Source organism: Choloepus didactylus, chromosome 27, assembly GCF_015220235.1.
Source record: "Choloepus didactylus isolate mChoDid1 chromosome 27, mChoDid1.pri, whole genome shotgun sequence".
Classification (NCBI taxonomy): Eukaryota; Metazoa; Chordata; class Mammalia; order Pilosa; family Megalonychidae; genus Choloepus; species Choloepus didactylus.
In genome coordinates, this window is record NC_051333.1 from 428,820 (window position 1) to 441,648 (window position 12,829).

General features: G+C 54.8%; 2 protein-coding genes across 2 annotated transcripts; one reads left to right on the plus strand and one right to left on the minus strand.

Moving 5' to 3' along the window:
- Nucleotides 1–203: 203 nt before the first annotated feature.
- On the minus strand, nt 204–7,315 carry ZNF135 (zinc finger protein 135). Its single transcript, XM_037818969.1, has 2 exons — nt 5,822–7,315; nt 204–3,377 (listed from the first exon to the last, which is right to left on the minus strand). The coding sequence occupies exon 2, from the start codon at nt 3,130–3,132 to the stop codon at nt 1,687–1,689; it is 1,446 nt and encodes a 481-aa protein (XP_037674897.1). The 5' UTR covers nt 3,133–3,377; nt 5,822–7,315; the 3' UTR covers nt 204–1,686.
- A 481-nt stretch (nt 7,316–7,796) lies between these two features.
- On the plus strand, nt 7,797–8,604 carry LOC119521815 (proline-rich protein HaeIII subfamily 1-like). Its single transcript, XM_037820484.1, has 2 exons — nt 7,797–7,802; nt 7,867–8,604. The coding sequence occupies exons 1-2, from the start codon at nt 7,797–7,799 to the stop codon at nt 8,602–8,604; spliced, it is 744 nt and encodes a 247-aa protein (XP_037676412.1).
- Nucleotides 8,605–12,829: the final 4,225 nt, after the last annotated feature.

Consider the following 12,829-nt stretch of genomic DNA (forward strand, 5'->3'; position numbering starts at 1 on the left):
ACAGCAAACCGAGATGTGCTGTAAGGGTTAAACACACACTGGGTTTCAAAGACTCAGTGCACAAAAAGAATGGAAAATATCTTGTTAATTTTTTATATTGATTACATGTTGAGATAACATTTTGGATGTATAGGGGTAAATCATACAGATTTCACCTTTTTGTTTTTAATGTTACTAGAAAATTTTAAATTACTTATGTGCTTGCGTTATGTTTCTATTGGACAGTGCTGCTTTGCACCTTTAACCCTGATTTTCTTAAGTGCCTTTTGTATGGTCTCTGAAATTAATTCCAAAAAGAGGCGGTGTTCCACAAGCATACAAAGGAGAGTATTCAAAAGCTATCTGCACCTTGGTACCCTCAAGAGAGATTTCAAGTTCCCTGTAAATTTAAATTTTATTAGGAAAACCAAATTGATACAATCACAACTTATGGTTGATGATCAAAAAGAGCCAGTGTAACTTAACTCTGGGTTCTAATGAAGGTGGGAGCTGTGGTTTACAGGTCCTGGTTGGCAGGAATGGGGGACAGGCCTGGAGGAAGCCTGTGGGGATGGGCTGGTGCTGTGATACTGGCACCTACGTGTGTGTTTGCACACACCTGTCCACATGTGTTTTTTGTATATGGATTGAGGGTTCAATTAACTACATTGGGCCTTCAAGTTAAATTGTGTAAAAACAAATGTTTATTAAAACACCAGGATGAAGAACTGATGGAAAAACAGTTCAAAAAAAGACTACCTTGTACATTTCATAGAACAGACAAATCTTGTGAAAAATAAGGTTCCACCGTGGAGCCGCTATTGCTTATGAGATGTGGCTTAACAAAGGAAACATCCTTCCCTTTCTGTAAAACAACAACATCTGCGTTGCTTATGCCCATACATCCTGTGGAGAAATTTATTGGAGAACAACACAGCAAAAGTCACCCCAGAATCTGAGAGACTCCATGGAAGTGGCTCCACATTTCCTCAAGTTTTCCCATACAGACCTTTTCAATTGCATTGCATATAAAGATTAATTTATTGTAAAATAATGCAGAAATGACAAACTAGAAATGTTTACTGTACTTATCATATGGGCTTCAAACATCTAAGAATAGTTGCCATGTACCCTGATCAAACAATTTACACACAAATCAGAAAGCTCTGTACTGAGACAGTTGAATTTTGGTGGTGATTTCTTATGACACTCTCTGTTCTGGAATGCACACCACCATATTGATTTCTGGTAAAATCAGAATCAACTTGCACCATTTATAAGCGCTGTGATGTGCAGTATGATAAATTCTGACTTTGTTTGGTTCTTTTATATGAAAGGCATCTGTTGGGTTTCTCACCACTCTGAAAGCTCTGCTTTGGAATACGTGAACCCTTGCACAGAAACCATCCCCACTGGTTCTGTTTCTCTCTTTTATAGGTTCTATTGGTTGCTGTGTGTGGCTAAAGGATCTCAACATTGATTATCTCCATGTTTCTCTACTGTCTGGATGATCTGATATCTGGGGATGGACTTCCCAAGAGCTCAGCATTCCCACAACCTGAGGGTGACTGAAGGGTGCACAGTATGCAGAGACTTGTGTATAAATGTGTTTGTGTTGTTTCTCACCAGTATGACTGGGTCAAGTCCAGTCAGGGATGAGCTATGGCTTAAGGCTTTCCCAAGTCCGCAGCACTCATGGGGAACAGTCTACCCAGTGTGAGTTCTCTGGTGCTTGGTGAGGGAGGAGCTGTGTGTGAAGGCTTTCCCACAGTCCCCGCACTCATACGGCTTCTCTCCTGTGTGGATCCTCCGGTGCTGAGTGAGGTGAGTGCTCTGCCGGAAGGACTTTCCACAATCCTGACATTCATAGGGCTTTTCCCCGGTGTGGGTCCTCTGGTGCTGGCTGAGTGATGAGCTGTGGCTGAAGGACTTCCCACACTCACTGCATCCGTAGGGCTTCTCCTTGGTGTGAATTCTCTGGTGCTCTATGAGAAGGGAGCTCTGGCTGAAGGCCCTGCCACATGCGTGGCACTCATAGGGCTTCTCGCCCGTGTGGATCCGCTGGTGCTGAACAAGGGGGGCAAGCTGGCTGAAGGCTCGGCTGCACTCCTGACACTCGTAGGGCTTCTCCCCGGTGTGGATGCGCTGATGCTTGGTGAGGGATGAGCTGTGGCTGAAGGCCTTTCCACAGTCCTGACACTCGTAGGGCTTCTCCCCGGTGTGGATCCTCTGGTGCTGGGTGAGGTGTGTGCTCTGCCGGAAGGCCTTCCCACACTGGCTGCACTCGTACGGCTTCTCGCCCGTGTGTGTCCGCTCATGCTGGCTGAGCGACGAGCTGTGACTGAAGGTTTTCCCACACTCGTTGCAGCCATAGGGCTTCTCGCCAGTGTGGATCCTGCGATGCTCGGTCAGCAAGGTGCTCTGGCTGAAGGCCTTCCCGCACTCGTTGCACTCATATGGCTTCTCACCCGTGTGGGTCCGCTGGTGCTGAATCAGCGGCGTGATCTGGGTGAAGGCCTTCCCACATGCATGGCACTCATAGGGCTTCTCCCCGGTGTGGATTCGCTGGTGTTTGGTCAAGGACGAGCTGTGGCTGAAGGCCTTGCCACACTCTCCACACTGATAGGGCTTCTCCCCGGTGTGGACCCGCAGGTGCTGGGTGAGGTGGATGCTCTGCCGGAAGGCCTTCCCGCACTGGCTGCACTCGTAGGGCTTCTCGCCTGTGTGCGTGCGCTCGTGCTGGCTGAAGGAGGACCGAAAACTGAAGGATTTCCCACACTCGCCGCACTCATAGGGCTTCTCGCCCGTGTGCGTCCTCTGGTGCTGGATCAGCGGGGCGATCTGGTTGAAGGGCCTCCCACACTGACTGCACTTATAGGGCTTCTCCCCGGTGTGGATTCGCTGGTGTTTGGTAAGTGCTGAGCTGTTTCGGAAGCCTTTCCCACACTCGAGACACTCATACGGTCTCTCTCCTGTGTGTGTTCGGTGGTGTTCGATGAGTGCTGAGCTATGACCAAAGGCCCTTCCACATTCCTGACATTTGTAAGGCTTCCTGTCCCCATGGGTTTTTTGTTGTGCATTTATGTTCAAGCCTGGTCTCTGTCTCTTTCTGTGTGTCCCCCACACACGGGGGCCTTGGCTTTCAGGAGTCATCGGGTGAGTTGGGAGATGGGGGCTCAGACCCCAGTTTTCTCCAAACCTGTTCCCCTGCTGCTGCTCCTGAGTGCAGGTTGCCTGCACCACTCAGCTGTCTACACTGTCACGACTCTGCTCCCCGTGGCCCCTGGCGTCTTCACCCCTGGAGATCCACAGGCCGTCCCACTCCCACAGGAGGTGTTCTACCCAGACATTGCCTCGCCTTGGAACTGACAGCTTGTTTTCAGGTCTAATGTCCAAGCCTTAAAGAAAAAAAAAAGTGGAAATGTCCCTTAGTCCCTGTGCTGGGGACAGAAAGAGCTTTGCGTGGAGCAGTGGGGAACAGAAGGATAAAATGGATGATCAAGGCACAAGTGGCTTGGCTTTGACCACTTTCAAATATGGTTTTGCAAACTGGGAAGGAAGAGAAGAGGGAGGGAAGTACAGAGGTAAAGGAGGGGAGTGGGCAGAAGAGGTACGGGTGGCGCTCACAAGGAGGGGACAGGTAACGGGTGGGAAAGGCAGCCCAGGAGACAGCATTGCAGGGAAGTGACAGATGTGCCAGGTGTGGAAGGGGCAGAGTGGCAGCTTGGCCCTGACTGGTGCAGCTTTCACTGTGCCGGGGGTGATGGACCACCCAGCCCAGCCCTCCGAGTGGAGACCCCATTTCTTCGTGGAAGCATCTCACTGTTCTGTCATCGTATCCCAGGTGTAAAGAAGCCCGTCGGCTTCCCCAGACCACAAAGGGCCACGTGTCCGTCAGCAGGAGGGTGGTAGATTATTTTGATCTGATTTGTTCTGTCTGGTACCCCCAGTCACCCCTGTATGTCCACAGCAGAAGTTCAGTAACAGGTATGACCACATGAATGAATGAATCAGTGAATGAATGAACGCATTCCCCCTCCTTCTTCCTGGCAGGAGGGCCTTTGGGGCCTGGGTACAGATTGACCCAAAGGTGTATGCAGGCACTGGATATGTTAGACTCCAGTGAAAAGTTAAAAAATAAAAGGTAAAGTCAGGTGTGGTGGACAGAACAACAGCCCCTGAAAGATGTCCACGTCCTAACCCCAGAACCTGTGACTGTGTCACCGGACACCGCAGGAGATTCTGGGAGCAGAGGGGGTGGAGGCTCCAGTCAGCTGACATCAGGCAGGGGCGTGGCCCGGGCTCTCCAGGTGGCCCAGCGCAGTCACAAGGGTCCTTAATGGGGACAAGGGCACAGAAGAACCAGGGCGGAGTGACGGGTTGAGAAGGGCTCTCCCAGCCACTGCAGGCCACGAGCCGAGGAGAACGGGTGGCATCCACGTGCTGAGAAGGGCCAGGAAGCAGATCCTGCCCCAGAGCAGCCAGAAGGACCCAGCCCTGCTGACCCCCTTGGTCCAGTGAGCCCCTAGGACTTGTGCCCTTAAGAACCACGAGGGTGGACTGGTGGGGTTTCCACCCTCTAAATTTGCAGTACTTGTGACACGGCCATAGGGAGCTGATAGATCAGATCAGGGATGGTTGCCCTTCAAGGCTGGCAGGACCCTGCTGTGATGCCCAAGCAGCTGCAGAGACTACCATGTCCCTCAGGGACGCCCCCTCCCTGCTCTACAGGTGGCTTCCCCCCCACACACAGCGGTCGTCCCTCTTGGGCCCTGGCCATGGTGTCAGGGCCTCTCCTTAGGCCTGGGCCTGATGCCAGAGGGAACTGCCCAGGGGGCTGCCCGGTGCCCCACCTCCTACAGAGCCCTGTCCACCGGGGGCGCCACCCATCAGCGGGGCCCTTTGTGCCCATGTGGAGGAGCCCCAAGCACCACACCCCCCGTGACCCTCGGAGAGCTCCGGCCACACTGGGCAGGACCGTCCTGCTCCCTCCAGCCTCTGCACCCCTGCACATGCTGTTCCCTCTGCCTGCCCTTCCTGCCTCCCACCCCCACGCCCCCTCCATCCCTTCCTCTGGCGGCACCAACCCGCCAGGCCTCCCCCCTCCTCTGCAGCTCTGCACCCGGCAGGGGCCAGGTTCTGGGCTTGTCCGCAGCCGCCCCTGCTCCTCCCACGTTTCTGCAGAGAGACCGGCAGGGCGCCTGACATGGAGGAGAAGGACGGGGCCACGGAGCAGTGAGCTGGGCCTGTGGGGACCCTCCGGGGATGGGCAGGACTTTGGGATGTGCCAGACCTGAGGGGCCACGGAGGGGCAGGCCGACCCCTTCAGGGAATTCCCGAGCACACCTGCTCGCGGGCGCTCGTGCAGTCCTCCCAGCTCCCCGTGAGGCAGCTGTGAGCACAAGCTACCATGCACAGATGGGGAAACCGAGGCACAGATGGGGTTAGGGTACGCCCAGCCGGGAGCAGCAGAAGGTGCCGGGCGAGGCGGCGGCGGAGGATGGGCTCCATCTGGGTTTCTGCAGTTGGGGACCCAGGGTGTTCTCCAACCCCCATGTTTTTCTGCTTCTGGCATTTTTAGCTGGGATCCCTCACTTGCAACCCAAACATCCCAACTGCTATGTCCTACTCTAATAAAACGATCAAAACTTTGCACTGGGGCCAAAATTATCAAAACTTTCTCAGTGATGCTCCAAAGCTCCAAAGCTCCAGGGAACTCAGGTGGCCGAAGCCCAAGACAGCCCAGGGAGGAGCTTCTGGGGCCGAGCCCTGACCCAGTCTCCATCCCAAGAGGGTCTGTCCGCATGGAGGGCGGGTCTCCGGGGACACAGCGCAGCCTTACCCAGGGAGACCAGGAGCCGCAGGGTCTCCAGCGTCACATCACGGTGCAGCGTTCTCTGGGCAGGACCCAGCTGCCCCCACGCCTCCCGCGTGAAGTCCACGGCCACGTCCTCGAAGGTCAGCTGCTCCTGAAACGTCACACACGAGTGTCCTCAGTGAGGCCAGGCGTCGAGTGAGGGTGGCCGTGGCCGGAGGGGCCCAGGAAGCCCCAGGGGGCTGGGACCTCCGGAGCCTGGCCCGGCCCTGGTGACCTCGTCCTCAGCCCTCCTGCCGCACGCGGGGGCTTGTCGTTCCCGGGGAGTGCCCACCTGGGGTGTGTGCGTGCACCTCCCACTGCCTGGGACACTCCTCACGGGCCTCGCCCGGCTCCCACCCCGCCTGCAGGTCACTTCCTCCAGGGGGGCTCCCCCAAAGTCCTGGTCTGGTTGTGCCGGCCCCCAGTCCACCCCTTCCAGGCCTTGGCTTGTCCTCATATGCTCCATCCTCTGTCACCCTGCATGGACCTTGAGCCCCACAGGGAGTTCCATACCCCGCCCCCACCTTCTCCTGCGTCCCCCAGAGCTCTCGTGTTTGTCAAGCGATCAGATGAACACGGTGAGCCTGGGGTGTGGGCTGGAACTCTGTGCTGAGAAAGCCCATTGTCAGTGGGATCAACAGGCAGCCTCTGCCAGGGCAGCCCGGGGCAGGTTGGGGGAATCGGGGGGGCCTCTCGGAGGAGGTGATGTTTGAGATCTGGAGACGGACAAGGAGTTGGCCTAAGCACACTCCTGGCAGGGGGCACGGCAAGGGCAAAGGCCCTGAGAAAGCACAAGCCTGGCAGGGACCCCAGGACGGGGTCTGCAGAGCTGGGGGCCGAAGTGTACTCACCAGGGCCCCAGCGGTGACCCCAGCGGTCATTCCCCCGCCTCTGGCCTCCCCTGGGAATGGCCAGTGCCTCCGCAGGCAGCTCTGGAGGGAGAGGGGACTTGAGAGGCTGGGCCAGTCGCTGTCGGTGTCCTGGAACCCCCAGGTGCAGGGGAGAAACGAACAGCAGGCCAGGCCAGGACAAACAGCAATGAAACCTCGGCCTGGCCTTCTCTGAATACCTGCTGGTACCTGGTGCTGCTCACAGGTGACTTCGCTTCTCCTACCCTGTTCCACAGAGGGGGAAACCAAGGCCCAGGGTGGCCGAGGGGCACCCCCGACTTCCAGTATGATAGTTCCTGTTGTTAGGACAGAAAGCCAGATGCCCCTGGGGTCCCCAGGTGCTGCCTGGTGTGCCTCGGTTTCCCTCTTCTGTAAACGAGGTGGTCACAACAGTGCGGCCTGTGGGGCTGCCATGGAGATTACGTGGACGGAGGCGCATAAATGGCTGACAACAGAGCCCAGCACCAGCACTGCCATGGTGGTGACTGTGGGGAGGGAAGCCTCCTCTTCAGTGAGCCTCTATTTAGCACCTCCTACATGCAAAATTCTGTTGCCAGTGGTTTACAAGCTCATTCCCCTGGCCAATTCCTCCAAATGAAACTCGCAGGCTAAAAGTGGAGCTGCATCTCCCTGAGCCCCCGTTCCACCCCACGCCCCTCCTGCCCTGCTGCGTTCACTGCAGTTTCCAGGATTGGGATTTATCTTTTTCTGTTATGTGTTTATGGGTTTCCTATCCTCCTTCTAGACTCCCTTGTGGGCTCCTGCAGGCAGAGGCAATGTGGGACGTCTCCCCTGAGGGCCCAGCGCCAAGGATGGGGGTCTGGCACCCAAACCATGCTAAATGCATGTTTGCTAAATTAATGAAGGGGCCTGAATGGTGCTTCACATGAAGGGGGCACTCAGTAAAAGGAGTCTGTCTCCTGGGCCTCAGTCAGAAGGGATTAAAATCTTGGGTATCTGCTCTCCATTCCCCCTCTTCGTCCTCGAGAACATGCAGGGCTCCGAGATGACCTGGTGGGGACTTGGCCTGCACATACCCCCAACCCTGGAAGTCCCACCGAGGCAGGGGGATGCAGGTCAGGCTGGCTCCAGCCTCGGAAGGGTCAGGCCGGCTCATCCCTCCTTCTGGCTGTGTTCCAGAGACCGAGAGCCCCAGACGCCTCCCGCCAAAGCCCGGAGGCCCACCCGGGGCCCGAGTCCCGCCTGCGGACCCGGCGCCACCCCCTTAGCCCGCCCCGCCCACTCGGCCCCTCCCCCCGGCGACCGCCCCGGGCCCGAAGCAGCAAAAGGAACTCGGGCCAGACCCGGGAGGTCGCGTACACGTTCCGGCAGGGGCCCCAGGGCAGACTCCGGCTCCGCGCGTGGTCGGCCTCCCTCGCCGGGGTCCGGCCGGCCGACGCCACTCACCCGCCGACGGCAGGACAAAGGCCGCGGCCGCCACCGACCCGGTCTGCGCCTGCGCGGGCGGGCAACGGACTACAACTCCCAGAGAGCCGTGCGCGCTCCCGGTCGCTTCCTGCTGGCCCCGCCCCCACCCAGAGTGCTGCGGCCGAGGCAGCAGGGCTCGGGGTGCAGTCCCGCCGACCCCCGCCCCACTTGGCCTTACCTCTTGGCATCCACCCTCTCCCAGACCGCGCTCACCCGCCAACAGAAGGGCGAAAGCCGCAGCTACCACCGACCGGGTCTGCGCCTGCGCGGGAGGGCGCCGAACTACAACTCCCAGAGGGCTGCGCGCAGGCTCTGGGCGCATCTGCCCCCGCCCTCCGGAATGGCAGGTCCCGGGTTCGAGTCCTGACGCCGCAGGTTCGCTCGCTCGGTCGCCCGGTCGCCCTTCTCTGCCCACCCTGGTGGGACGACGCCTCCGCGCTCGTGTGCTGACCTGGTGGGGACAAGTGCGCGACCCACTGGCGGGGTTAACTTGGAGTGGTCGAGGAGGGTCAGGGGCCATGGGAGGCCTGGCGAGCGCGTCCCCGGGTGTGTGGGCAGCGGCGGGAGGTCGCTGAGGGGTCCCGGGCCACAGGCCGCTTTCCTGTGGGAAACCTCGCCACAGCTTTATTGTTTAGAAACAAACCAGCGTTAAAGAAAGACAGACACAACATTCAAAGCGAACATTCACCCAGCTCCGAGGCCGGGCGGTCTGGTGCGGCCCCCGCTCCGCTTTCTCCCGCGCGCCCCGTGGGTCTGAACAGGGGACCGAGCGGGCCACCGCGTCCCCGCGCCCTGCAGGGCAGAGGAGCGTCCGCCCTTGTTCTCCACTGAACCTGCAGTGGCTGCCGCGGCGCCGGGCACGCGGGTGCGCAGTAAACCTGCCGAGTACAGGATCCAGCCGGGCTCCCCGCTGCCCGCGGCGCTGTGCGCCTCGCCCGTTTCTGCGCCCGGTGTCCCGACGCGGCTTTGCAGGTCCTGCACCGTCCCGCGGACTCCTGCCGCCCTGAGCACGTGTGTGCGAGTCGCTGCTGGGCGGGCGGGCGGCTCCGCTCGGGCTTTCTTGCTGCGCTTGCTCCTCCCCGCGCGCACCGACAGCAAGTGCGCAGTGCGGGCTTCTCCTCCCCGGCGTGGCCGCGTGTGCTGCCGCGCTGCCCGCGTTCATCCTCGCCACTGCGGAGCCCCCCGGGGCGCCCACCTCGGGCTTCCCCTTCGGGAACCCTGGGGACTCGGGCTGGAGCTTCCTCCGGGGCAGGAGGGTCCCTCCCCCGACGGCATGTGCCAGCGCGGCCCCCGAGAGCCCCTGCGGGAGACACGGCCTGTCGTCCCGGCTCTGTGAGGTTCCCGGGTGAGTCCCTCGGAGCCTCTTCCCTTCGCCAGCGACGTGACCTGTGCTGCGGGGAGGGAAACCGCCAGGGAGGAAACTGGAGCCTCAAGTCCCTGCGGGCTCCGAGCTCACGCAGCCGGAGGTGCCGCGGTGGGATCTGAACCCGGGCAGTGGGCTCCCCGCAGCTGGCAGCTCCCCTCAGGCCTCCCCGGCTTTCCTCACCAGGGTGAGCCTGACCAAGTGCCAACTTTTCTTCTCATTTCCCTTTAACACAACTCATTTTTAAACAGTTTTGTTGACATTTTATTCGTTCATTTATAGTGTACAATTCAGCTGCTTTTAGTATATTCAGAGTTGTGCAACCATCACCACAATCAATTTTAGAACATTTTCATCAACCCAAAAAGAAACTCTGGATCTGTTAGCCACCACCCCCATCTCCCACCTACCCACCCCCAGGGCTAGGCTGTCTACGCAGGCTGTCTACTTTCCGTGTCTAGGGATTTGTCCGTTTTGGATATTTCATGTAAATACGTGACCTTTGTGTCTGGCTTCTTTCGCTTAGAGTATTTTCAAGGTTCGTTCATGTTGCAGCATGTGTGCTGATTGTACTTCATTCTTTTTATGGCTGAATGTTATTCCATTGCATGTGTATACCATAATTTGTTTATCCATTCATATGCTGATGGACATTTTGTTTGTTTCCACCTTTTGGTGATTGTGAATAGTGCTGCTATGAACATTGGTGGGCACTTGTTTCTTTGAACATTTTTTTCAATTCTTAAACTTGCAAAAATAATGCAAAACCCATACTGAAAACTCCAACAACCCTCCATCAGATATGCAGATTCCCCAACTTTTAACATTTTGCTATATTTGCCATATTATTCTATTTACCCATATATTTATCTATAAATCTGTCTTTCTATTTATGTTTTCTAAACATTTGAAAATAGGTTGTATACATCATGCTCCTTGAACACTTAATACTTCCATGTGCATTTCCTAGGAAAAAGGATATTCACCATAAATGCAGTTCTCAAGTTCAAGAATTAAACACACTGTTTTCAGGGGTCATCTGTGCTGTAGCATGTATCAGTCTATTTCTTTTTATGGTCAAGAGTCAGCCACTTTTAACTTTCTTTTCAGTTTCTCAGGGTTATTGCTATATTTCTAAATGAGAGATTTTTATCTATTTTTCTTAATTTGTCAAATTTAAGCTATTACTGAATCATATTCCATTGTATGGATAGACTGCATTTTGCTCATCCATTCATCAGTTGATGGATATTTGGGTTGTTTTCACTTTGGGGCCCACAAGCAATGCTGCTATGAACAATTGTGTACAAGTTTTTGGGTGGACACATGTTTTCAGTTCTCTTGGATATATGACTAAAGTGGAATTGCTGGGTAGTACAGTAACTTTGTGTCTAACTTTTTTTTTTAATTAGAAAGAATGTAAACATTTAAAAAAATCTCCACTGCCATGAACACAAATTGAGGTTTTTCAGCCCTGGTATAAGCTGAATCAAAAAAGAAATCAAAAATACAATAGTGTATTAAACATTTTTTCACTCATTTGACATACTGACAGTGCAAATACAAATTTGGTCTAAATGTACAGACTCCTGGGAACAATGTGCAGCCAGCCTTTCTGCATCTTCCGTGCTAACATGCAAAAGCCTAGGGGTTGGGCAACAGCAAATGTAGAGGCTTCAAAAACCATCTATGTTAGGGCATTCACTAGTTTTAGCTAAGATCCATCTGGAACGCTGAAAAGTGATGTAAATTTTTGAAAAATAAAACTTTAATGGAACAATTCCAAAGGATGCACCAGAGGAACAACGTTAACAGTTCAAGGTATCAACCAATTTGTTTCAGCCACTTGGAGTCCATGTTCTAAAATCTACAATTTAGTTACCTTTCTCTAAGCTGGGAGCTTCCTATCATGACAGTATCTATGTTGTGAAGAAAGGAGGCTTAGAAGAAATGTTTTTATTTATTACAACAATTGTTTTATTATTATATCAATTACCTAGGACCTCAACAGCTTCATGGAAGTCTGGGAAATGTTCAGGCAAAAGGTTATTGCCCTTACTGACTTAAAATTGCCCATACAATGGGACATATCAACCCTTAGTGAAGCCTTTTAAAAAACCAAACAGGTTGAAAACATGGCAGATACAGCACCTGCCTTTAGCGCTGTCAACTCAGGAATTCTTGCAATCATGAAAACTTGCAGAGAAGTTCTTTTTCTTTCTCAAAATCCCGATGATGGCGATATTCCTTACTCTAGGTCTGGCATGTTTTCATCATCACTGTCTTGTGAATCAAATCTGCTCCGTCTACTTCTGGTAAATCTACATCCTCATCACCACCCATGTTGTTCATCATCTCAGAGAAACGGTCAATATTAGGTCTTCATCTGAATCATCTTCCCAGTCTTTCCAACTATAAAAGTCCACACTAAGCCAGTTTAGCTTTACCCTTTCTTTTGTTAACCTTGGCCAAGACTGGCCAGATTCTCCTTTTGGTAAACAACTTAAGATTGATCTGCCTTTCTTTTATGCTTGGAATCATTTGGCTCAATACAATGAAAAAGATCAATTTCATTTAAATGCTTAAAATTATCACTTCCTCCGAGACAACTGAATGCAAGTTTTGATTTTTCAAAATTTACATTAACATCTTTACTGTCTTCAACACCAAATTCATTAAAAATATAGTGCCTTCGACCGCCACGCTTCGCAGGAGCGGGCTGCACCGCGTCCGGGGCAGGGGCGGGCCACTCTGGGGGCGACTCCGGGTTTTCTTCCGGGTCGCGGCCTCTTTCCGCTTCCTTACGGCGGGGGCTGGGCCCGGGTGCCCGGCATGCAGCGCGCGGAGAGCGGGCCGCGGAGCAGCTGGGACGGCGGGGGAGACCCACGTGACGAGCCCCGTGTCTAACCCTTGAGGACCTGCAGGTGTGTTCTCCAAAGGGGCCGAACCAGTTACCCTTCCCACCCGCGGGGAGAGACGGGCGTTTTCTCTTCCGGGGCGCTCTTGACCCCGCGCGGTTTCCCCCTGGCGTGCTGCCCTGAGGTCCCGCCCCGGGCGGGAGTCTGCAGCGCCTGTTCCGTGCGCCATCTGCGTTTGTCTCCGTTATCTCCGAGGCCAGAGGACCTGGTCAGGGCCCAGCTCAGTCCTTCAGTGCCCGGAGACCTCGGGTGGGTTTCTCACCTCTGTGTGCCTCTCTTCCTCTTCTCATAGGCTTGTGGCGAAATGAAATGAGTTCACAGGAGGAGCCATGTGAAATTGCCAATTCCCAGGCATTTTTGACCTGCCAAAATGGCAGTTTCACCTACGTCAACC

What these genes read in the sequence shown, in the direction of transcription:
- ZNF135 (XM_037818969.1), bottom strand. Translation starts at nt 3,132, where the DNA reads ATGACTCCTGAAAGCCAAGGCCCCCGTGTGTGGGGGACACACAGAAAG.